This window comes from Anguilla anguilla, chromosome 1 (assembly GCF_013347855.1).
Source record: "Anguilla anguilla isolate fAngAng1 chromosome 1, fAngAng1.pri, whole genome shotgun sequence".
NCBI classification, from domain to species: Eukaryota; Metazoa; Chordata; class Actinopteri; order Anguilliformes; family Anguillidae; genus Anguilla; species Anguilla anguilla.
The window spans coordinates 44659667-44685346 of NC_049201.1; the positions used below are offsets into that span (position 1 = coordinate 44659667).

General features: G+C 49.4%; 1 protein-coding gene across 5 annotated transcripts in view; it reads left to right on the top strand.

Annotated features, from left to right (window-relative positions):
* Positions 1–25680, top strand: part of cep192 (centrosomal protein 192) — a 46631-nt gene that overhangs the window by 15381 nt on the left and 5570 nt on the right. For 3 of the 5 annotated variants that reach the window (XM_035378932.1, XM_035378952.1, XM_035378940.1), the window contains exons 20-45: positions 1730–1859; positions 3084–3252; positions 3917–4694; positions 4987–5135; positions 5365–5595; positions 5757–5882; positions 6713–6853; positions 7247–7310; positions 7401–7540; positions 7782–7874; positions 8099–8217; positions 10228–10428; positions 10867–10957; positions 11254–11433; positions 11805–12065; positions 12427–12548; positions 13032–13141; positions 13781–13943; positions 14428–14621; positions 15589–15712; positions 15891–15996; positions 17320–17521; positions 19588–19664; positions 19878–19973; positions 20451–20570; positions 20895–21007. In XM_035378932.1, the coding sequence (XP_035234823.1) occupies positions 1730–1859; positions 3084–3252; positions 3917–4694; positions 4987–5135; positions 5365–5595; positions 5757–5882; positions 6713–6853; positions 7247–7310; positions 7401–7540; positions 7782–7874; positions 8099–8217; positions 10228–10428; positions 10867–10957; positions 11254–11433; positions 11805–12065; positions 12427–12548; positions 13032–13141; positions 13781–13943; positions 14428–14621; positions 15589–15712; positions 15891–15996; positions 17320–17521; positions 19588–19664; positions 19878–19973; positions 20451–20570; positions 20895–21007 (4300 nt within the window). The remainder of the gene's footprint in view (positions 1–1729; positions 1860–3083; positions 3253–3916; positions 4695–4986; positions 5136–5364; positions 5596–5756; positions 5883–6712; positions 6854–7246; positions 7311–7400; positions 7541–7781; positions 7875–8098; positions 8218–10227; positions 10429–10866; positions 10958–11253; positions 11434–11804; positions 12066–12426; positions 12549–13031; positions 13142–13780; positions 13944–14427; positions 14622–15588; positions 15713–15890; positions 15997–17319; positions 17522–19587; positions 19665–19877; positions 19974–20450; positions 20571–20894; positions 21008–25680) is intronic. The other 2 variants (XM_035378947.1, XM_035378962.1) reach the window with 1 other exon arrangement.

Genomic DNA, 25680 nt, shown 5'->3' on the forward strand with positions numbered 1-25680 from the left:
ACTACAAATTATGCTTTCTGCTCATTTCATTTCAGCAGTGGGGCTCATGTAGTTAGTGTTTTTCTGTAGACCATGGTCTTCAGCATTGTCCCAAGTGCAGAGCCCTTTTAAAAAAAAATAATAAAACCAAAAAGGGGTGTACTAAATGTCACACTCTAACATAAGCGAACCCTAGGGCAGGGGTTCCCAACCTTTTTTGGCTCAGGACCCCAAATTTAGGTCTGAAATTTTTTACAACCCCTAGGGTTGGGCCGATGTAAACATTTTCAAACTGGTTTGATATTAAGCCAAATACCAGACCGGACCGGTAATACCGAATTTTCGCACGTGACTTAGCCGCTCCCGAGTGGAACATAATGAGAGCCCATGAATGAGAGTGTAGCGGCTTTACCGTTGTCAAGCAAAACTCTGGTTGGTAGTTCTATTTGGACCGTTGTTATGCAAGAACTGTAGTTGGTAGTTCGTAGTTCTATTTGGTTGTTAAGCAAAAACCTCTGGTCGTTAATTCTATGAAAACAATGATGCTATCAAGAAAAAATAGTTCCTTCTCGTTTTATACCATACAATTAGCACCAATTGTGGTCTTTTTTGTCATTATTTAATAAAACTGCATGAAACTATAAGTCAATCAAATTAATCTCACTAGCATTGTCTTGCTTTTTAAATGGTGTGGTCGCGCAGTGTATACGTAACGTCTTTCTAAGACCCTCTGAAACGGGTTTTGAATTCCAGCTAGCTTTATGATGTGTTCGCCGTCACTTGTCACCTAGCCAATATTAAAGTTCTTGGTTTTAGGTCAGAATGGTCTCACGGCATGCTTGTTATCCCGGCTAGCTAGCTAACTATTGAATTGTATTCAAAACAGCGGTTACTATAAACGCAATCGTTCACAAACATACGGATGAGAATGCATCCGTAGCCATGAGTTAAATGCGTAACGCCTATTCTACTGTCCAAATAAGGGGCAATTCCGATTTGTAAAGCTAACAGTAACTAGAAATGTGATTCAACGTTACCATCAGTTGTGAAATTGGACATTGAAAAGGGGAGGGGATGTAACAACAATTCAAAAGCGAAAGTTGCTGTTTAAACTGCTTTAGAATGCTGGATTTTGTAGCACATTGATTTTAGAACTGTTAAAAGTCCGAGGTGTCCCTTTGCTGAGAAATAATGCCCACCCTTGGACCAATCAGAATCGAGTATTCAGCCAAGCCGTTGTATAATGAAATTGGATCCCCTTGTTGCCGGCCTCGGCACTAAATTGCGCACGGCCTGTCAATCTTTTTTATTTTTTTTTTGCACTCAGACACTAGTGGCTCCGTTTATAAACAAACATAATATTATGTTAATCACGTTGTCATATTGTTTATTACTAATGCAATACAAGTTTGATTTAGCGCCGTCGGCACAGGTTGCTGATTTAGGCTACTTTTTAATTTGCCAGTAGGCTACATCTCATAATGACAAATGCTGGTTCAGTTGGTTCGCATAAAATCAAACCGGTTTAAGCTCGTACACTGGACCGGAGCGGTAAAACCGGAAACCGACCCAACCCTGACGACCCCAGCCATTTAAAATATTGACATTTCTTTGCTATTGGATACTTTTTTAATATAAAAAATATATAAATATATACATATGACAGACAGTTACATTCTAGTATACAATCACTGCTGAGAGTCATGTAAAGCACAATATGTTGGCACTGATTGTTGCTCTTGTTTTTCAGTGGAGGGGGCGGGTTCTCCCTCAGAGCGTCCCCGTGCAGCAGTAGAGGAATCCCACTGTGCCTTCAGACCGTCCACTTCCCCTCTCACGCATTCGTCCCCAAGCCAGACTTCCTTCCCCAGTGCTGATGGGTAAGACCCTCCTCCCTCTGTTCTTACTTTGCCCTCCGTGTACTCAAAGCCCCCCCCCCCCCCTCCCAGTCACTGTACCCTAAACCTCTCACTCCCCCAGTCACTGTACCCTAAACCCCTCACTCCCCTAGTCACTGTACCCTAAGCCCCTCACTCCCCTAGTCACTGTACCCTAAACCGCTCTCTCCCCTAGTCACTGTACCCTAAACCCCTCTCTCCCCTATTCACTGTACCCTAAACCCCTCTCTCCCCTAGTCACTGTACCCTAAGCCCCTCACTCCCCTAGTCACTGTACCCAAAGCCCCCCCCCAGTCACTGTACCCTAAACCCCTCCCCCTGTCACTGTACCCTAAACCCCTCACTCCCCTAGTCACTGTACCCTAAGCCCCTCTCTCCCCTAGTCACTGTACCCTAAACCCCTCACTCCCCTAATCACTGTACCCTAAACCCCTCTCTCCCCTAGTCACTGTACCCTAAACTCCTCTCTCCCCTAGTCACTGTGCACTAAACCCCCCCCCCGTCACTGTACCCTAAGCCCCTCACTCCCCTAGTCACTGTACCCTAAGCCCCTCACTCCCCTAGTCACTGTACCCTAAACCGCTCTCTCCCCTAGTCACTGTACCCTAAACCCCTCTCTCCCCTAGTCACTGTACCCTAAACCTCTCACTCCCCTAGTCACTGTACCCTAAACCCCTCACTCCCCTAGTCACTGTACCCTAAACCCCTCTCTCCCCTAGTCACTGTACCCTAAACCCCTCACTCCCCTAGTCACTGTACCCTAAGCTCTCACTCCCCTAGTCACTGTACCCTAAGCCCCTCTCTCCCCTAGTCACTGTACCCTAAACCCCTCACTCCCCTAATCACTGTACCCTAAACCCCTCACTCCCCTAGTCACTGTACCCTAAGCTCTCACTCCCCTAGTCACTGTACCCTAAGCCCTTTCTCCTTCAATCACTCAACCTTTGTGTATTAATGTCACGTCAGCACGTGGGTATTTTATTTGGATGTAAGGCCTATTTCATGACTGAAACTGCCCTAACTTCCCATATGTTAATTAGAGGTCAGCAATGGCGTGTCAACCGAAGTATAGTTTCACTACTGTATTTTTAAAAATCCTGTCATAGAAAATTAGATTGAGGCATTTGAATTTAGTCCTGACTTTGTCAGACGGTTGAACTGCGCTAACCCCTCCCCTTGCTCCCCCCCTCTCCCCCCGGTGCGCAGGACGGTGTCGTCCCCGGGCTCCCCCGGCGGCCCGGCGGACAGGCGCGGGTGCGAGACCCTCTCCCCCCAGTCGCACTGCTCCAGCCCCAGCCTGAGCCGGCTCACCTACATCTCCCTGAACGACAGCACCGTCCTGCCCTCGCCCGACCGGGGCAAGGTGAGCGCCGCGGTGAGCCGCCCGCCAACACCGCCGACCCCGCTCTCACGCCGCTTCCGGACCCCTTCTGCCCTTCAGCCGAAACGCTCCCCTCTTCCCGCCCAGCTGAGAGAGGCATCCCAGCTGTGTTTTTTAATGTGTTCCAGAATTTAGCGTACCCCTCACCGGGCGGGACCGGTTTCCCCGCGGGCGCTTTGACCATCAGAACGCTCGGCTGTAAAAGCACTTTGATTTTCGGGCCGCTTGAAGGCACTCTGCTTTCTTTTGACATTGCACTAAAACCCTCCTTTTTCTGTGGACGCACACGCAGCAGCCAGTGCAGTGATAATCAGAACCGAGTCAATATGTTTGCCAAAGCATGTCGGCCAACAGCGTGAGGGTTTGAGGTAAATCCATTACAGCATCACTCGCTGACATGAAAAGGTTTTTTGGAGAACTGAAGTAGCCCTGAGAAAATGTTTCAGGATGTGTAGTGCGCCGTCTGCTGAGGAGAGTACAGTGTGTACCAGAATTGAGTGTGCCCGTTGCCGTGGAGAACACGGTGTTCTGCAGAATGTAGCACCTACGTTGCTGAGGAGAGCATCATTTTGAGCCAAACCCTGTCGCTAAGGCAGCTGGCTAAAACAGTAGGAATAAAATAGTGGTGGTGACAGTGGCTCTGTTTCTCGTCTTCCAGGGCAACAGCAGCATAGCCCTGAGCACCACCATCGTGCGCTCCAGTCCCACGCCGCTGACGGAGCAGGAGCTGCCTCAGAGCCGACCCAACGCCCCGCTGGGTCAGCCCCTGGGCCTGGACCCGCGCCCCTCCCGCGGCCAGAGCCCGGACGGGCGGCCAGAGGCCCGGAGCCCGGGGTCCCGCTACGCCTCGGACCCGGACCCCCGGGACGGCCCCCCCCAGCGCCGCCCCGAGCCCGTCCCGCGCCGCCCCGCCCCGGGGGATTCCGGCTACTCCGGCAACCTCAACTTCCTACAGCCGGGCCCCTCCAGCGAGCCGGGCCCCCCCTCGCTGTGGGCGGGCGCCCCCCCCGACAAGCGGGAGCCTCGTCAGGTGGCCGGGTTCGGGCTGCCCCCCTCCTACCCCGCGGAGGACCTGCGCTACGTCCCCGGCTTCAAGCCCCAGGGGGGGCCCCTGCTGGAGCCGCCGCCCACCGTCCCCTCCCTCCTGGCCGGCCGGCCCCTCTACAGCGGCCCGCTGGCGCAGCAGTACCTGGGCGGCGACGTCCCCCTGCACCCCTACGCCGTCGCCCCGGGCTACGCACACGGCGTGTGCCCCGCCCTTCCCCACGCCAACCCCCCCTCGGGACTGGCCCTCCAGCACGGCTACGTCGCCGCCTCCCAGCTGCACAGGGCCCACCTGCCCCCCCTGGAGCCCGGCCTGCTGGGCCCCGGCAAGCCCTACGGCCCCCTGGGCGCGCTGGGCGTGTGGAGCACCGCAGGCCTCGCCGACCTCAGCGGTAAGAGCAGCCTACGCGCTCAGCCGCCATTTTGTCACCTCTGCTGGCACTCCGGCGTATGGAAACATTTAAGTGTGAGAAACAACGATGAGATCAATCAATCAAATTTTATTTGTATAGCACATTTTACAGCACTTGTCACAATACGCTTTACGGACAACCCTGGCCTAAAGCCCCACAGGAGCAAGCCTAAAGAGATGAATGCAGTTTGTGCGATTCCCTGTCTGATTATGTGGAGACGCTGTAATGGCTCTGTCTAACCGCCACCGTCCCCCGTGCTTCCACTCCGCAGCTCAAGTGGTGGTGCCGGACGAGCTCCGGTTCCCCGGCAGCTGCTGCGTGGGCATCGCGTCCCAGACCTCGCTGAGCATCTTCAACCCCACCGAGCGCTGGCTGCAGGTCGGCATCGCCGTCAGCGGGCTGGCCATCGACGGGGAGAAGGTGAGAGGCCCCGCCCCACGCTGAAATGGAGGACTCTCGTGCTCCTCGAATATTTTCAGATTTTTATCACACACGCACACCACACCACCATAGATATTTGCTAGGTGCTCATTTGAATGTGGAGGAATTGAGCGATAAAGGCTTACTCATTGGCTGTCTTCATATTCCTAAGGTTGGTCGGTGCCCTCTATGGTCTCCTTGTCTGAAGCAGACCCCTTCTCTGTTGCAGGTGGATTCGCTCCCCTACCAGTGGCTGATGGTGAAGAACAAGACCATCATCGGGCCCAAAAGCACGGAGGAGCAGAAGGTGCTGCTGGTCCCGCCGCGGGCCGGGGTGTACCAGTGCACCCTCAGCGTGTCCTCCTGGCCCACCGCCGCCGAGGCGGAGGCCGCCGCCCGCGCCCAGGTCTTCGCCAAGCGCGTGGTGCTGGTCGCCATGGCGGAGAACCCCTCCCTGGAGGTGGGTGTGTGACGGAGGTCCCGGGCCGCGCTCGTTCGCGGACGCGTTCCGTGTTGCCTGGCGACCCTCCTGTCGTTCTTTTCGAGGCTTTGCGTTCGGTCGACGCCCTTCGCGTTCTCGCGCTGACCCGCAGCCCTGCTAAAACGGGCCTCTCTCCGCAGGTGGACGCCGGCGCGGCGGGGTGTCTGGATTTCGGGGACCTCGCGGGCGGCTCCGCCCGGGCCCTCCCGCTGAAGCTCGTCAACAGGACCCGCGCCACGGTGCCCGTCCGCCTGGTGATCAGCGCGGTGAGCCCCTGCCCCGCCGCGCGTGGGCCGCCGCGAGCCCGTCTGTGCAGCGAGTGCTGTTTTCAGACCAGGTCTCAAACTCCAGCCTCTAGGGGGCAGCGGTCTGCCGCTTTCTGTGATTTCTTTTCAATCAGAAACTAATTTAGGCCCTGGACACAAGGTGCACACTTTGTGTGCGTAGTGGAGCGTCTGTTGCCAATCAATGGGCCTCTTTCACGAAACATGCGTGGACGTTTGATTGTAAACTGTGCGCAAGCACATTTTTACAAAATCTGAGTTTGAACATATCTTCATAAGAGAAGTTTGAATTTTCTACCCTCATAATTTCAATAAAATTTAGCCTAAATATATCATTGTTATAGCCCGTTTTTACTTTCCCATTAAATAGCTAAATAGCTTAAACAAACTATGCCATGGCTGTTGTTTGCTAGGGAGTTTTCTTATGGTAATCGCACGAGCAGGCAAGTGCATCCGATTTACAAACAATTTGCATTCTTCATCTGATGCATCTACGATATGCGCAAAATCAGTGGTCTGCACATCTTTCATAAATCCCACAAGCTTTGTGAATGCCTAATGACTTAATTTAAGCACTTAAGCACATAAACACATCAAAGACAGACAGAGCAGCCCTCCAGGATTTGAGTTTCAGATCCCTGACTTAAATGCATCTAAGCCTGTCAGGTGGCAAGTTTGTCATGACACTGGACCTCTGTCATGATTCTGAATGGTCTCTTCCTCAACCTTGGCTTGTGTCTGATGAATTTGTCGAATATGCTGACCATCAAAGCTTTGTATTTTTTTTTTCCCTCCCTCCTCCCCCCTCCCAGAATGCCACGGCCTGGCGCTGCTTCACCTTCTCCAAAAGCCCGGTTGCCGTGCCAACGGAAGCGATGCTTCAGACCGGCAGCGTCGCCCCGCTGGCTGCCCCGTCTGTCATGAACCACGTGATGCACGCCAACTACGGGGACGTGAGTCTGAAAATCAGGCCCCCGAGCTGCTGTTCCGCGTGTGCCTGTTTCAGCGCTGTCCAAAGCCGCTTTATTCACATAGGCTTAAAGACACGCCTCGGCCACAAGCGCTGCATTTATTTACAGGGAGCACGTGTTTGTTTTCCTTCCAGTTTGGTATCGATGAATGATCACGCCGCGTTCGATCACGACCAAGTTCAAACAGCGGTTTCACTTTTGGAATCGAAATGAAAATGGGGTTGCATTATAAACAAATAAAAACGAATTGTTAGCTTGAAATTGTTATGCTCTATCAGCAATGCAGGGAATGAAACTGAGGAAGAGATTTGAGTGGCCCGCGTGAAGCCGCACGCACATTAATCTGAGCGTTCTGTCCTCGTCTCTCTCGTGCAGAACCCAGAAAGCTTCATGCTGTGGGTCCACTTCCACGCGCCGCAGAAGTACGCCTCCGCCTCAGGTACAGCGCCGTCCAGCAGGCGTACGCCCGATAGGTTGGGGAACGAAATCGGATCTTTGCTAATTGGTCGATCTGTGTCACGTGACCCAGGAGCGCTGGGGCCGGCGGACGAGTACAGCGCGCGGGTGGACATCGAGGTGGACAGCCCCGGGCCCAGTCAGGTGATCCGGAGCGTGCAGCTGCGGGCCAGGTCCGGTACGGCGCGGGTTCACGCCCCCAAAGACATGCAGGTGGGAACCTCCCCAGAGGAGCTCAATGCCTTCCTTTCAGCTACCAGACAGTGCTCGGCACAAAGAATAGTTCATCAAAAATAATTTTTGCATAAATCATTTGGGAATTTAATGGGAAAAACTGGATCCCCTGGAATCTCACTGTTTTGTATTGGCAATCCTCTTTGTATGCCCACGTGTATTCATGGGTAGTGCACTGATTTTATTTCTCTTTATTTTCCGTAATTCCGGCATTTGTCAGGTGGTTCAGCTGGTCACGATGTTGGGGAAATCCACCAGTCAGACGCTCCCTCTGAAGAATGCAGGCAACATCGATGTGCAGCTGAAGCTCAGGGTAGGCCATCCATGGAGGGGGTCACAGTTTGACCATGCAGGCCTTCAACCATATTTATAATGGATATTCTGGGTGTGATGACCGTAGTTTGACCATGCAGGCCTTCAGCGGTCTCTGTGATGGACGCTGTCGATGATGACCGTAGGCCTTGAGCCATCTCTGAGTTGCGTGTCGACCGTAGCGTGAACGTGCCAGATATTGATCGGTGTCCTTTGACCGCGCAGAGCAGCGGTGCCGACGACTGCTTCTCCGTGACGCCGGAGGAGCTCCTCCTGCGGGCCGGCGAGGAGCGGGGGGTCACGGTCAGCTTCGCCGCCACGGGAGCCCGAAAATGCAGAGAGAGGTGAGGCCCGGCCCTTTACCCCTGCCCCAGACCGCTTTCTCTACACTCCAGGCAGGGCGCTCCACCCGTAACATCCTGTCTGCAGTGTTCACTGAGCAGTGTTCAACGAGTGGTATGTTCACTGAGCAGTGTTCAACGAGTGGTATGTTCACTGAGCAGTGTTCAACGAGTGATATGTTCACTGAGCAGTGTTCAACGAGTGATATGTTCACTGAGCAGTGTTCAACGAGTGGTATGTTCACTGAGCAGTGTTCAACGAGTGATATGTTCACTGAGCAGTGTTCAACGAGTGATATGTTCACTGAGCAGTGTTCAACGAGTGATATGTTCACTGAGCAGTGTTCAACGAGTGATATGTTCACTGAGCAGTGTTCAACGAGTGATATGTTCACTGAGCAGTGTTCAACGAGTGATATGTTCACTGAGCAGTGTTCAACGAGTGACATGTTCACTGAGCCGTGTTCAACGAGTGACATGTTCACTGAGCAGTGTTCAGAGAGTGACATGTTCACTGAGCAGTGTTCAACGAGTGGTATGTTCACTGAGCAGTGTTCAACGAGTGATATGTTCACTGAGCAGTGTTCAACGAGTGATATGTTCACTGAGCAGTGTTCAACGAGTGGTATGTTCACTGAGCAGTGTTCAACGAGTGATATGTTCACTGAGCAGTGTTCAACGAGTGATATGTTCACTGAGCAGTGTTCAACGAGTGGTATGTTCACTGAGCAGTGTTCAACGAGTGGTATGTTCACTGAGCAGTGTTCAGAGAGTAATAAGTTCACTGAGCAGTGTTCAACGAGTGATATGTTCACTGAGCAGTGTTCAGCTGGTGATATGTTCACTGAGCAGTGTTCAACGAGTGGTATGTTCACTGAGCAGTGTTCAGTGAGTGATGTTCACTGAGCAGTGTTCAACGAGTGATATGTTCACTGAGCAGTGTTCAACGAGTGATATGTTCACTGAGCAGTGTTCAACGAGTGATATGTTCACTGAGCAGTGTTCAACGAGTGACATGTTCACTGAGCAGTGTTCAACGAGTGACATGTTCACTGAGCCGTGTTCAACGAGTGACATGTTCACTGAGCAGTGTTCAGAGAGTGATATGTTCACTGAGCAGTGTTCAACGAGTGGTATGTTCACTGAGCAGTGTTCAACGAGTGATATGTTCACTGAGCAGTGTTCAACGAGTGATATGTTCACTGAGCAGTGTTCAACGAGTGGTATGTTCACTGAGCGGTGTTCAACGAGTGATATGTTCACTGAGCAGTGTTCAACGAGTGATATGTTCACTGAGCAGTGTTCAACGAGTGGTATGTTCACTGAGCAGTGTTCAACGAGTGGTATGTTCACTGAGCAGTGTTCAGAGAGTAATAAGTTCACTGAGCAGTGTTCAACGAGTGATATGTTCACTGAGCAGTGTTCAGCTGGTGATATGTTCACTGAGCAGTGTTCAACGAGTGGTATGTTCACTGAGCAGTGTTCAGTGAGTGATGTTCACTGAGTGATGTTCACTGAGCAGTGTTCAGTGAGTGATGTTCACTGAGCAGTGTTCAGTGAGTGATATGTTCACTGAGCAGTGTTCAACGAGTGGTATGTTCACTGAGCAGTGTTCAGAGAGTAATAAGTTCACTGAGCAGTGTTCAACGAGTGATACGTTCACTGAGCAGTGTTCACTGATCTAAGGGCTGGCAAACACAATGGACCTTTTCTCCAAAATGGTATCGCGATCTGGACTTAAGTGGCGGCTCAAGGAAAAATAATTAAGACCAGACTGTTGTACTATTTGGTGTAAATTTGGATTCCCTTTTCACATACTGTTATTCAGTAAACTTGTCTGTGGCCTCTGCATCCGATAATAATCCTTGTTGGCATGACAGGCATACTGTGGGCGGTCTTTCCTCTGGTGGAATAGTTTGTGAATGCAGCTATGTTGGCTTCCTGGTCTTGTGATCTTGGGCGGGCCGTTTCTCTTGTCATCGGTTATTTATGTGGTGTGTCTCGTACCCCCAGCATGCTCACCATCCTGGTGCTGCCGTCCGGGCCTCAGTACGAGGTCGTGCTGAAAGGAGAGGTCGCCCCCGACGAGTCGCCGCGGCGCCCGTTGCCAGGCAGGGCGGCCCACGCGGACGCGCCGCCCCCCGGCGAGGTGCCCCCCATCCTCTCCAACAAGCAGTTCATGGCGTGGGGCGGAGTCACCCTGGGCCGGGCCGTGTGAGTGACGCGCTGAAGCTCCGCCTACTCTCCTCTGTGGAAAACCGCACCGCCTGGCTTTGGCTACCCCTAACCCTAGCGGGTTTTCTGTTCCTTTATTTGTAAGATGACTTTGGCGCACCCTTGAAAAAATAGTTGTGCTAGTGTGCATGGGGTGGGGGGGGGGGCGGAGACAAATTGTTAATCTATTGTTTTATTCCTTTCAAAAAAAAATAATAATATCCTAAACCAACTGTCTCTGTCGCGTTCAGCAGTACTTAAGCGCCATTAGCAGGCGCTAGCGGCTAGCTCCGCAGCTGTCCTCCTGTTCCCCACCTGCTCGCGACAGCCGGCCTCTCCTGGCACGCAGAGCCCCTCTCTCTTTCGTCTGCGCCGCCCCGCGGCTGTTCAGGCCTGGCTGTGCTGCGGCTGACCCAACGCTGTTCCTGTGCTTCTCAGGCAGCAGAAGCTGGTCCTGAGGAACAACTCGCCCAGCTCCACCCAGCAGCTCCGCCTGCTGATCCGGGGGCAGGACCAGGACTGCTTCCAGGTGAGCCCGGCCCACCCCGAGCGACGCGGGCGGGGTCTGGAGCGACGTGGGCGGGGTCTCGAGCGACATGGGCGGGGTCTGGAGAGACGTGGGCGGGGTCTGGAGCGACGTCGGCAGGGTCTAGAGTGCGGGCCGCGTCTTTCGCCTCGATTGGCCCTCGCTCTCTGGGTGTACTTTGTGTCTCCTCCTATCGGTGGTACAGGGCAGTATCTGCAGTGGGGGAAAAATAAGTCAGTTTTTTGAAGAGGCGCGCTTTCCCAGCTCATCTCCTGTTGTGTCCTTTTCCCCTCCGGTAGCTCCAGAGCACGTTCGGTCCAGAGGAGCGGCTAACGAGGCACAGGGAGCTGTCGATCAGGCCCAAGGAGGACGTGGCCGTGCACCTCCTCTTCGCCCCGACCCGCGTGGCCTGCATGCTCGCCAAACTGGAGATCAAGCAGTCCGCCGTGCGGCCCTCCCAGCCGGGGGTGAAGTTCACTGTGAGTCTGGGCCTGATGGTGATGTGTGTGTGTCTTTGTCTGTGTCTGTGTGTGTGTGTGCGCTGTGTGTGAGTGTGTGTGTGTGGTGTGTGTGTGTCCTGTACACTGCTGACGGAGCAGACAGACTTGGCTCAGACAGCGGCAGCCGGCTGTGCTCTGCGTGCTGATGGGACTGTTGGATGCTTTCGGCCACAGTGAGTGTTTTATTGGTGATGTTTGTGATTCCAGAGAGGGGTGAGTTGGCATTATTTCCATTTAGGACAGTCTGTTCTCTCCCTCACGCTCTCCTTTGCCCACTCTGCCTCCCTCTCTCTCTCTCTCTCTCTCTCTCTCTCTCTCCCTGACCCCATCCCTCCCTCCCTCCCTCTCAGATCCCCTTGTCGGGCTACGGGGGCACGAGCAACATCATCCTGGAGGAGGTGAAGAAGCTGTCGGACAGCTACGTGGTGACGCTGGGCGGCGTGGCGGCGGGGCGGGTCAGCAAGGCGTGCCTGTCCATGCGCAACACGGGCTCGCGCGCGGCCTTCGTCAGGGCCGCCGCCTTCTCCGACGTGCAGGCCCGCGCCGTCGCCGACCCCGCCCTCATCAGCCTGGCGCCCGCACAGTTCGTCCTCAAGGAGAGGACCCAGGAGGTGGGCCCACAGGCAGGCTGGCAGTCAGGCAGGCAATCAAGTAGACAGACAGATGGTCGGTCAGTCAATCAGTCAGACAGGCAGTCAGTCAGTCAGGTAGTCAGTCAGTCAGATGGTCAGGCAGTCAGTCAATCAGTCAATCAGTCAGTCAGAAAGTCAGTCAGGCAGTCAATCAATCAGTCCGTCAGACGGTCAGTCAGTCAGACGTTCAGTCAGTTAGACAGTCAATCAGTTAGTGAGTCAGGCAATTAGTCAGACAGTAAGTCAGGAAATCAGTCAGGCTGTCATGTTCATAACCAGTGGAAGTGTGGGGGGGATAAGTGAGTGGAGCAGGGCGTGACCGTATTCTCTGCACCCGCAGGTCATCACGGTGACGGTGAAGGCCACCCCCAGGGAGCAGGAGTTGTGTCAGTCTGGCGCCGCCCCCCTGGCCACAGTCTGCTTCTTCTGTGGGGATGAGGTGTCGCGCCAGCAGTACAAAAGGTGGGTCAGGGTGACGGGCGGGAAGCTGCTCTGAGCCGTCTTTGCCTTCACTTATCCCGCTCACAGTTTACGACTCCTGGGGTAGGATTTTTAGGGATGACCTGATCCGATACTAGTTATCGGTATCGGTCCGATATTGGCCTAAAATGCTGGATCAGATATCGCTGTATATCGGACGGCATTTATCCAATCTGATCCAGAGATGAGTCATTTGCTGTGAACCTGTGTGATGCAACCAACGGCAAAAGAGTGTTTTGCCCTTGAAGAATTTGACCACCAAGTGTGGAGAGTTTGTAATGTTTATTGGAGTCACTGTAATTACAAACTGCATAGGGCACATTGAGCATTTGCATCTTCTTCAAACCCTTCCCCGTCTCGGCAGTACTGATTGAAATGTAGCATGTGGGCTTTGCATGATGAAGTCGCCCACAGCCGGCACACAGGAGTCACATGTCTGCCCCCCCCCCCCCCTCCCCCCTCCAGGTTTGTGCACAGCAACCCGGACGCGGGGCGGAAAGTGCTGTCCGATAACAGCCTGCTGAAGAACGTCAACTTCCACCGGAGCTTCCTGGGCGAGGAGCAGGTGACGGAAGGTGAGAGGCCGTGTGACCTCCCCGCGCTTGCACAGGTCCATTACGGCTTCCACTTCGCCCGTTTGGCAGACACTCGCCCAGAGCAGCTTTGGCAGGCAGCCCCGTTCACGCAGCTGGGCGTTTACCGAAACAGCTCGCCGCCTCGCTCAAGGGCACAGCGGCTCTGCCCCGTCTGGGATACGAACCCGCAACTCCTGACTTACACGCCCGGTTTACTAGCGGTTATACTGCACTCCCCATCCCCCCAGTCTCTCTCCTACTCCTCTCGCTTGCGTCAGGCGTTTCCTGCCCTTCCTATAATAATATCCCCGCTATGAAATTCAGCGAGCGTAGACGGCCTCGTTCTCCTGGCAGGCTGTGATTTCTGTCCCAGACTGCAATTATACCTGAGCCGTCGTGCACTTGTCTTTAAATAGCCTTAATCCGCCGTTCTTGTCTAGAAATGCCTTCCCGCTGAATTCAGCTCTGTCCTCAGCGTGTGGCTTTGGAGACGGAGCCGTCTGAAGGGGATTTGGGGGTGTCTGGAGCAGATTGGCTCCAGACACCCCCCAACTGCCCTTTGACCTTTGAGAAGTGCGATGACCTCTGCCCAGGCCATGATTAAAATGTTTTTTTTGTTTTTTATCCCCCCTCCCCCAGCGTACGACCTGCCGCTGAGGCCCAACGAGGCGCACCTGTTCTACGGCGGCATGAGCAAGGTGGTGCTGTCCGTGCTGGGCAGCGCCGAGGGGTCCGACTCCGGCGAGAGCGACGGCATGGAGACCCTGCGCCCGTCGGCGCGCCGCGGGTCAGAATCGGACAGGTAGCCGCGGCCCCGCCCCTTTTTACAGAGACCGGCGCCCAGCCTGCGCTCGTTAGCTTCCTAGAGCAGATCCCCACCGATGTCACAGCTCAGCCTCTGCGCCCGAGACACCGTCTCAGCACATCTAATGATGAACCCGTGGCTTTATTAGCGCTAACTATGCTACATTTATTAGTGCTAACTATGCTACATTTATTAGCGCTAACTATGCTACATTTATTAGCGCTAGCTATGCTACATCTAAAACCATATCCTTAAACCCGTTTGCTGTGTTGACCACTGCATTTGTTCCTCCTTCACTTGCACCTACTGTGACACATAACTTCATTGGGAGACTTAACCTGTGCTTCTGTGGTGTGGGTGAAATGGCCCACATTCTCAGTCCATTTCACCGCTTTCCCAGCTTTTATGAACTGGTAATGGGGAGTAATGACCTGTAGCAGGAGTAATGTGGGCTGTAACACTCGAGTTGAATTTCTTGCAGCGGGTTTGGGAACTCCGACCGCCACGTCAGCAACGTTTCTCTGGACGTGCTCCCGGTGAGGGGCCCCCAGGGGCCGCCCCTGGCCCTGAACGTGGCGGCCCCCGCGCTGAAGGGCCAGTCGGACCCTGCGGGGCCGCAGGGGGACTCCTGGAGCGTCCGGCCCGAGCAGCTGGTTCTGACGGCCCCTACCCTGAGTGAGTGATCGCCGTCTCTGTGCGCTTATCTGCAAACAAGTTTCCTTTTCTCACAGTGAACCTCGTTATCTCAGCCCTGTGAATGAGATTTAAAGCTCTTAATTTTGCACAATGAGTTTGGGTGTGGAAGTACTGGTGGAAGTTACACGCAGTTTTCTGTGTTCAGCTTTTGTGTGCGAAGCCTCCAGAAGCCGTCCATGTATATTACCCGATTATTCATTTTAGAAAATGAAAAACATTTTTAATCTTATTTTTGGTTGGAACTATAGTGCACACAAGGTGAGACTGCTGTGCTCAAGGAAAGAAGCACTGCTGTGAGACACTGCAGCGTTGAGTGGGTTTCCTTTTCACACAGTGAATCTTGTCATCTGTGAATGTGATTTAAAATCCTTAATTCTGCTAAATGAGTTTGGGTTTGATGATGGAGAGGTGGAAGTTGCGCTTGCATGCAGTATTGTTAGTTAATTTATTGTGTGTGAAGCCTCCATGTGTATATTACTCGATTAATCATTTAAAAAATATATATAGTTTTTAATTTTATTTTTGGTTGGAACTATGGTGTACACAAGGTGAGACTACTGTGCTCACAGAAAGAAGCACTGGCACACTATAAAAACTGATGCTTATGTTTAGAATTGTGAATAAACGCTATAAAATGAATCTGTTCATATGTTCAGCCTGTGGAAAGTGCTTTTGTACAAGCTGCTTTGAAATGTGCACATTGTGCTTTCTTTCTGAGAGGTGTAGGGAAAGGGGGAGCGGGTGGCCCATACTCACAGGCTAGCTTTAATACTTATCCAGGGCCTGCCATCTTTATGGGGAAGACCCAGACTGCCGCCAGTCAGTGCGTCTGGCTGTGCTGTGGCTGTCCGTCTGGTTGTGGCTGTGCGTCTGGCTGTAGCTGTGCTGTGCCCTGGATTGACCAGTCTCTCTTTCTGTGTGTGTGATGCGTTCACCTCTGTCACAGGCAGCACTACGGACACCAGGCACGTGCAGATCCAGAACCACTCGTCCAGAGCGCTGAACTTTGAACTCTCCTGGCCCGCCCACTGCCTGACCATCACCCCCCAGCACGGAGTCATTGAACCAGAGTATGAACCCCCCTCCCCCCCCAACTTGCCCCCAACTTCCAATGTGTATCCTAGCTGAATTTTTATTGAAGGACTTGAACATCAGGGTACAATGTGACCATCCCATAGTGGCATATTAGCTGATGCCCAATGCAGACAGGCCGAAGAGAACCTTATCTTTCCTCTCCCTCTTCCTCAGGAGCGACCTGCAGATTCTGATCAGCCCCAACCCGTCGCTGGCCACCAAGCTGTCTCTGCTGCCCTGGAGCGGGCAGATCTATGTGCAGTGCGACGGGCAGCAGAAGGTACAGTGCCCAGGCCGCCCTCCCTCTGCCCCGTGCCGGGCCCTATGGGAACTGTAGTTCAGCTGGCAGTTAACTTCTACATACAACTACTGCGGCACAAATACATAGAAAATATGTGTACATTAATTTTTTATTAAGTGCATTATTTATTGTACTCATTATTTGAGCGTTGTTACATTGTATTAGTACTGTATATTTATATTTTGGGCCTTAATAACATTCCTGTACTTAGCGATGGTTTGGATTATGAATGTTATCATGGCTATGATCGTGATGATATAAATGGTGGCAACAACAATGCCTTGTTTGTGGTGGAGGTGGTTGTTCGTGTAGTTTCAGTCTGAACGAAAGCGGCGTAATAATTTCTGTTCCAGTGTTCGGGCTACATAAATTAGCGGAATAACGGTTAGAACTAAATATAAAAATGGTTAACGTTCTCGTAATTATGTCACCTTGGTGTCTAAATAAGGAAAGTACAGCAAACTGTGAAAGTGTTGTCATAACAACAGTAAACAAGCCCCACATTCAGAACTTCTCATTACTAGCGGTGTGCCTTGCTGAAAGGTGCTTTCTGTGGAGACCGCAGGCCTAAAGCCGGCACACTGCTGAACATTTAGGTCCTCTCTGTCGACTCGTGCTAGTCGTTCAGTAAATTCTTGGGATTTTATGTGATTTCATTGGCCTTTGTGTCAGCGTACAGTAAGGAACTACATTTCCATATAGCCTGAAGCAATGCCGGACTTGATAACCCAAGGGCATTTTCTTTTGCAAAGGGCTACTATATACTATATACTATAAGGTATGTTTATAATTATATTTGTGTACATAAAGTGTTTGTCAACAATTACTTTTATATTATTGATATTCTTAAAATTAGAAGGCTTTGCAGGGTAGCAACTGATGGCAGTGGCACCAGTGACATTAGTGTGAGTGTACTGTACTGAAGGGACGTGTAACTTGTTTCTAAAGCAATTTCCCCCAGGTAAATTTTCCAGTTACAGTGCCTTAGGGTCTGACATTTAACGGATTGGATTGCAGTCTGGGGTTTGCAGGGAGAAAAAAATAACTGGTAGAAAATATAAGACATGAACCGGTTTATATACTCTTAAAATTGCATTTTTCTCCAGAACACTTGAAAGTGATTTTGTTTTGTTTCAATTTTTCTTTCATGAAAGATTTTTTATTTATTGTTTTTGGTCCCCCTAAACCGATGACTGATCCCCGGTTGTCTGATCAGTTCATTGGTAATTTGGCGGTGATATTGGTAGTGTTGATGACCACACAGCAGTAAGCTCCTTTTTGCCTCTCCCTCTCCAACTGCAGTTCATCAAAGTGCAGATCCGTCAGGACCTGGCTCTGGACGTCTCTGCCACCGCCTCATTGGCCAAACCCCTCTCAAGCCTGCCCCCGCAGGCCGAGACTCCGCCCGCCCCCGGGTGCAGGACCCCCGGCGAAGCTTCCGCGCAGGTGGAGATCAAGAACCGCACTCTGGTGTTCCCCGCCACAGCGTCCGGGGAGACTTCAGGTTGGTGGACAGGACCAGTCTTCAGCTAAAGGGATGCTTTGGCATTTTGCAACTTTATCTCTGAGATGGTTTGGAAGATTTAATGCCAAGAAACATCCTCAAAATATAATAGTTTTGTTCGTCCCTTGAGAGCAGACGTCTAGCATGCCTTTGGATTGGGGTACCAGTGACGTAATATGAGGTTACTTATGCTTACAGAAGAAAAAAAAAACACTGCAGGCCAGTTTTCCTGGTTTTGTAACTCCCGCTTTAAAGGGTTGTGGCCTATCGCCAGGATCCTCCATTCTATTGTTTACCCTTCATCAGCTGAACTATTTGCTAACTAACCTCACATTCTTTGATTAAAATTGCATCCCCTGGTCAGAATTCTATTGACATTTATAAAGCCATTTACTATTGACATTTGGCTTCAGTGCAGGTGCTTCAAAATATCAGACACATCCAAGAAAATAAGAGACCAGAAAATAATGAAAAAGGATGCGAGAAGACATAATAAAATAAAATATTATTTCAGTTTAACGTTAGCTATGATAAACAAGCTGCCAAAAACAGCGTTGTTTAAGCGTTGCTCTGTGATTGGGATATTTCGTTATCGAGTTTCATTATCTAATGAAGACCACAAAATGAGTTGCCACCCTTGGACTGAGTTTGTTTTTTAAAGCCATGGCTTGTAGCGAGGGTCCTCAAACCACGCCGGGTTCCACAGACTTTACTGCTTAGCTGGGCTTGCATCGTTCGTGTTGGCTTCTGCATTTTTAATTACGAGGGAGAGGACAGAATGTCCTACAAGGAAATTTCGGGAACAGAATAGCTCCCACTGTTGCCAGTCTCCCCAAACTTGTTTACTTTTACATTTCTTGTGCCAGTGAGAAGAGGAAGAAGCTTTTGACTAACTTTGAGGTTTGGGTTGCAGTAAGGGTTCGTTACGTTTTGTTGGTTGACTTACAGTGAGTATTTAGGCACCATCATGCTAGCTAATTACTTCGTCTGAAGCGAGTCGGAGCTGGAACTGAAGGTCTGAACGTCCGTCTCGCGTCACGTCACGGAAGCGGCTGTCAATCAAACGAGTCGTGCATTCTGGGTGGTGTTGTGAATTTTAGTTTCGTTTCGGCTATGGTGGAAGAAAAACGCAATTTTCTCCGTCAGTAATGTACAGTTTGTGTGTGTGAATGCTTGTTTGGATCATGGTAACTAAATAACCACATTGACTTAAGATCCAGTTGGAAAAAATGCTGAAGTATTCCTTTAGAACGTGAGCCACGGTGAACCGATGCTTGTTCTCCAGTTGGCCGAGTGCAGAAGGTTTTCCCACCTGTTCTTCAGCCCTTTAAAATAATCTGTTGTTGAAAATGGAAACAAAATTGCTTCATTTTAGTGCGTTTATGTAAATGATTTCCTTAATCGGCGCATTAAAGATGTACCAAGGCCGTTTTGTCTTTTTCCCCAATTAAGCTGAAGATGATCATTCACCGTTTATTCCCTGGATCTAGATTCGATTAGACTTTATGGTCCACTGTGGAAAATATCTTTGCCCTCATCAAAAGGGCACGCATTCGAGACTACTAAACATTTAATTACTAAACATTACCGCACTGTACAGTTGTAGTCTACAACTACAACTGATTGCAACTTTAAGTGCAGAGTTGTGACCAAATAAAAATGGAGTATCTGAGGTTGTGGCTTACTTGGTCAACACAGCCTCAGTTACTGTATCCTAACTGTTTTTTTTTTTGTTTTTTTTGTTTTTTGGTGTATTTTTTTGCACTGCAGTAGGGACCAGTTTCATATTTCTGTATGTCTATGCTAGCTCTCAGCATTCTATAACGGAATTATTTTATCTGCTCTGTTCATCGACTTTGGTTGTATTCCGTCTTCCAGAATAGTGTTACCGTTTTTGCTGATTGTTATCTGCTGTGAAATGGTGTAGATGGTCCTAGTCTAAATGCCACACTGAAACCACCAGCGCTGCACCTGTCACACGGTCGAGGGCTCGGCCTTCCTCTGCCGAATGAGAGAAGTTTCAGAAGCGTCCTCTCACGCCTGTGGTCTCGCTCTCCTTCTCGCAGAGTCCGTCCTGGAGGTGGAGAACAAGGGAGAGGAAGTGAGGTGGTACCTCTCCTCCTTCGCCCCGCCGTACGTCAAGGTGAGAGCGTCCGACGCTTCGACCTCCCGTCCGTTACGCTGCAGCGTTCGTGGGGTCACTGCATAACCCAACGCTTACCTCACAGTGACTAAGTCAACGGTGCGATGCACTGCGTTTGCCGGAGTGGCGTAGTAAAAGTGTCAAGATTATTATAATGTCCAGGAACGTGAGACGTGCGTCACAGGTGCTCTTCCTCCTCCTCCTCCTCTTCAGGGCGTGGACAGCAGCGGGGACGTGTACCGCGCCACTTACACGGCGTTCAGGTGCTCCCGGGTGTCGGGGACGCTGGGGGTTCAGGAGAAGATGCAGGTGAGATGTGGTGTTTGGCAGGCAGGCGTCACTTGAAGGATGTACACGCAGTTATTCCAGGGACCTTGTCTGAGCATCGCTCACTTCATATGTCACAGTAAACCTATAGCGGTAGTTTCTGCGGTTAATTCACTGTGGCATTTGATGTGTTGGTCGTTACTGTGTTGCATTTTGTATTCTGGTCTTCATCTAACTTTATTGTACGACCTGTGTTTGTTGTGCTGGATAAGGGCCTCTGATCAAATGTGAATGATTTCAACTTCTTTGTATTCATTTCTCAGTCCCTCAGTTTTAATTTGGTAGCACAGAGCATTAGCTTAAAATTTCACCTTACGTTGGCTCGTTGGTTTAGGGCCTTTTTAAAAAAAAATTTCTGTGCAAGAACTGATTTATTAGCAAAATGATTTCAAATACTATGTGCTAGTTTTCATATTTTGTATATGTTTTTATTTTTAATTTTGCCCTCAATTCCCCCAGATACCCATCACCTTCCTGCCCCGGGACAGAGGGGACTACGCCCAGTTCTGGGACCTGGAGTGTCACCCTTTGGCCGAGCCCCAGCACAAGAGCCGCATTCGATTCCAGCTCTGCGGGACGGTAAGTCTGGGCCCCGTCTCTCTTGGTTACACGATTTGGACTCTGGGAGCATGAATCCCTGCGCTCCCTCCTCTGTCATGGAGTACGGTGTATGAAAGAATTTTATGATAGCTTTTGGTATTTTGGGATGGACTGCGTTTCACGTAGCGCACACTGCGTATCTCATTTTAAAATTGGTTTTAAACGTTTGGGCCTTGGTGTCACAACATGGCCCGCCCTTCACAAAGGTGACCTTGGTTTTGGAAGCGGAGAGTCGCTGTGATGTGCTGCAGGAGTCTCTCTGGCCCACTGGCCCAGAGGCTGAGTGGTCTTTGCTGTTTCTAGGGAGTGAAGGCTGGTGCACCGGTGCCTCCCCAGGAGAGGAACTGCTCCCTGGTGCGTACTGAAGCCACCGCGAAGGCCAGGAAGAGACCGGAGGCTCCTCCGGTCAAAACCAGGTAAGAGCCGCCTGTGAGATCTCACCTAGGCTGCCTGCAGGACTGCCTGTACCAGCTGTGTGTGGTGTAGAAGCCCAGTTTCAGGGTTCGTACGGTCATGAAAAACCTGGAAAAGTCATTGAAATTTTAAATGCAATTTCCAGGCCCTGGAAAAGTTATGGAAAATAATATTTTTTGAAAAGTAATGGAAATATAGCTAGACTTGCATCAAATATAATTACTAGTTAATCCAATCATAAAAACAGTATGTATTGTAATAAAACGTAAATTGGCACGTAACCTTCGCGGTATTTCGGTGGTGTGAAAAGTTAATTCGGTCCGGCTCAGTCTGTTTACAGGCACGCCTCTGCTGATGTAGCAGTTAGTAAACGTAGGCCCTACTGTGCCGACAATATGCCAGGGAAGTGCAGCTTCAATAATATATTCGGGCTCGAAATTAACCTTTTTACTTGGTAGCACTGGTGCTCCCAACTTCAAAAACTTAGGAACACCCACCGAAATGTAAGGAGCACCAACAATATATGCAATAGATTTTTTATTGATAAAAAACGACAACATAACAGTACGGTTTACAAGTAACAGTTAAACTGTCACGCATAAAATGTGTCGACTCTTCAAGGAATTGCGTGTTATGCATTCAAACTACAAAGCGCTTTTAGTCACATTAATACCGCTAATTAAATCAACCGCCAGTAAACTTCATCGGAGAAATTAGCTGTTCCAACCGGGTCGCTACACAAAACGTCCGCTTCAACATTTCAGCTTTCAATAAGCTAATAAATTGAACATAAACTTTTGTCTTCAGGTAACGTTAGTTAACGCGTTAGCTCTCTGTGTCGCGTGACAGTGGAGTGCAGCGAAAGGTAGTGATTGAAGGCTAATATTAACCAATTTAAAATCAGCATTAAAGGTAAGAATGTCAAGCTCGCGATTGGTTAGAAGGGTCACCGTCAGCTCACAAGGGACATGCTGAGTGTACTAACTAGCGAATGTACAGAGAGACATTCGACTGGAAAAAGAAAAAAAAAAAAAACGTCGCCCCAGAACAATTATTTGCACTCGCACAAATGCTCCCAATTATATTTCGAGGTCGCACAGATTACATTTCGGGAGTATATGCGACCAAAATGGTCGCAATTTCGAGCCCTGTTTGAGACATTGACAAAAATGTTAAACTATTCGAATTAAAATATGAGAGAATGTATCTAAGTGTGTCTGTCTGGTGTTTATTTGTTTTAGAGAGGCACCATATGTTTCTGATGCAGACCTAATTTTACTTAGTGTTATTTATTTATTTATTGACCTTTCAGCATTTTTACAGGTTCATAAAGACAGTTGTCATTAAAAACACAGAATTATTTTGCTGTTACAATAAAACATCAATACTAAGTAGACAAAAAATTTTAAATATTGCAGTTATCTAAGCTGAGATCTAATCTCGTATCCCAATTTTAAATTTAAAATCCGCTGTCATTTAGGAGTCTGCACATATAGGGGATTAATGATCTCCTGTATCTCTCAGTTCGACATCTTGGGATGGCCAGTTTGTTTGAGTTCCTTGTCTGACAACCTGTGAGCTCCTCCCTGAGGCGGGGGGGGGGGCTTGGGGGTAGCCAGTCACTGAAGTTGGACTTTAGCAGCTTTCTGGCAAAGCCAAGACACAGTTGAGTGTGTCTCTCTGATAGAGTGCACAATCCGAGAGTGCAGAGAGCCTCTGGGTACCCTGAGTACCTCTGGCCAAGTATGATTTTACAAGCCCGTTTCTGCGTGCTTTCCAGCCTTTTAGCCTGGTCTGTAGTCAGGGAACTGTGCCAGACGGGGACTGCATACTCCAGCACTGAGCGTACGTAGCCTGTGTAGATGGAAACCAGTTCTGGGTCTCGGACACCAAATTTCTTCAGGCGACGCAGAGCAAAAAGCTTCCTGTTCGCTGAGGTCAGCATGTGGTCCACCTGACTGTCCCAACGCAAATTACTCTGGATGGTGACCCCCAGGATCTTGACAGTGTCACAGACTTACAGGATGTTCTGGTCAATGGAGAGAGTCGGCAGGGCGGGTGGATGCCTCATGTGGGTGACATGTAAAACTTTACATTTCTTTGGGTTGAGTTTCAGTTTGTGCTCCTCTACCCAGATATCAAGACCATTCAGGGTCTGTTGGAGGGTACAGGGTAGTTGGAGCTGTTACAATAAATAATTTTAAATCGTCCCGCTGAGATAAAGTCATTTGTTTTGGTCATGGAAATTCAGTTAAAGGTTGTGGAGAAGTCATGGAAAAGTCATTGAAAATCATTGGTGAAAAAGTGTATGAACCCTGCAGTTTGGGGGTGGTGTAGAAGCCCATTTTGGGGTGGTGTAGGAGGGCAGTTTGGGGGTGGTGTAGAAGGGTAGTTTGGGGTGGTGTAGAAGGGCAGTTTGGGGTGGTGTAGGAGGGTAGTTTGGGGTGGTGTAGGAGGGCAGTTTGGGGGTGGTGTAGAAGCTCAGTTTGGGGGTGGTGTAGAAGGCCAGTTTGGGGGTGGTGTAGAAGACCAGTTTATATGATACTGAAGCCCTGCTTAGTAGAGGTATGCCTCAGGTTTGCATTCCTTGTTTAGGGCAGGTATTGATGCGCTGGGTGAAATTTGCTGAGAAAAGGCAAGGTGTCACGGACAAGACATAGAATCTTGGTTTATTTTCGAACGCAAATACCCTATTCGGTAAATTCCAAATAATGGGTACTACAAATTTTTCTTCTCAAAGTTGACAGTGATCTTAAGATTTTCTCCTGTTTCTTGGTTCTGTGGTCAGTCACAATTGTGGAAACCCCACTGTCCTACAGAAAAGAACCGATTCTGATTTTACTTGCATCTTGTATGAAAATTTGAGTGATTTTTGAGGAAACAAGTTGCACACAGTTCCATTGATGAACAGAATTGCTTCTCACTGTTTGTTGGGTCCATCTGAAATGCACTAGTTACAGAGGATCGTCATAATGAGAAGGAAACTGTGGTAATCTCTTATGTATAGTGATTCAGTGCATATTTTTTAACACACTGTCAGATTACTTTACTTTATTAAAGGTCCAGGCAACAGCATTCAAATTGTGGTTGCATTCCCCAGAAGTGACAATTGATTGTCGTTTTAATATTTTTCCAAGTTTTTAACTCCGTTATAACCATAAATTGTAATAAACACTATTAGCCTATTGTGACCTGTTCAGCAGACAAGGACAGGGTGGACCTGCATCCTGCGCTCATTAACATTCGTATCCGTAAGACACGTCATATGTGAACCACTCCTCGTGCTAGCTAGGTTAGGGCTGTTACAACCCTTACGCTTCCAGACAAAACGAAAGAAAGCGACATAAACCTGAAGATCATTCAATGTGTAACACTGAGCTAATGGACTATAGCAGTCTCAACTCCGGACATTACACCCGAATAATGAAAACTTGAAAGCTATTTAGACCTACAAAAATTTGTAGGTCTCTTCATTTTTGTGACAAAAGTGTTGTATTGCTTTCTCTGCATCCAGAGACGTGGTAATGCTTAGGCCTTTTCAACTTAGCTTGTTTTACCTGCACAAAAGTGGCAAAAGAGTCACTTACATATTACATGTAGGAGAGATTTCACTGGACTTAAGGTTTTTGTTGTGTAACTAACAGTCTGTTAACTCCGCCCACTGAAAACCTGGCGTTCAGCCAAGGGGGAAAGCAAGCCAATTCCAACACGAGAATCATTTTAAAGTATCTCAACCGTTAGTGAATGCAAAAAAAAAGGTATTAAAACACATGAGCAAAGCATTCACAGATGTCAGTTTCCAGGACCTTTAACAGTGCTAGAAGCAGTTTAGGTTTAAGAGCGAGGCTGTCGGAAGCCGTCATTGTGTCAGCCGACTGCTGCTCTCCTTTCAAGGCCATTGATGCTATGTCTAGTGGCTTGTGAAGAGCCATACCTAGCTTGCCCTGAACCTGCAGTTCACCCGTGAGAGACTAAATGCTGTTAACCGTGTTATCAACTCACAAAGAAAACATTGTTCTACATGAACTAAGCCTACAGTTTGCCTTTTTGTTATTTTTGTTCATGAGAATTTGGAAGGGTAGCGCTTTTTGCCAGCATTTGTGCACTGTAGACAGGTTATTATCATGCTGGGTTTTACAGTTCATAGTCTTTCTGAAAGCTGAGGGATTTAACAAAGGTTCTTGAGATCCTGTTGCACCTTGTTATTATCATTATAAAATGATTTATAGCTTTTTAAACGATAAGGCTTGAGTGATACAAGTCACCATTCCATTAAATGATTCACATTAAAATGTATTTAATTTCAGTGATATGAACTTCCGTACAAAATTCCATACAAACCCCTTTTCCAATGGATTTGGAGAGCAACAGAACTTATGGGAAGGAACGAGTGACGGAGACTAATGATATTGTACTTTTAGCTTGCTAGCTGCAGCCCAGTATTGTTTATGTTTGTTGACGGTTGGCAGTGGGCTCAGAAAAATTGTTTAGATTTGTAGAGATTTGACAGCTGGCTGCTCCCACAACTGCAGTGTCTGGTGCAGCTATGTCTTACACTAGTGTTGCTCAGACAGACTTTTATAATAAATGTAGATGAGATGTACTGTAATGTATGTACATATTGGCCAACCATTTAGAACAGTGGTCTCCAACCCTGGTTTTCATAGTGACACTG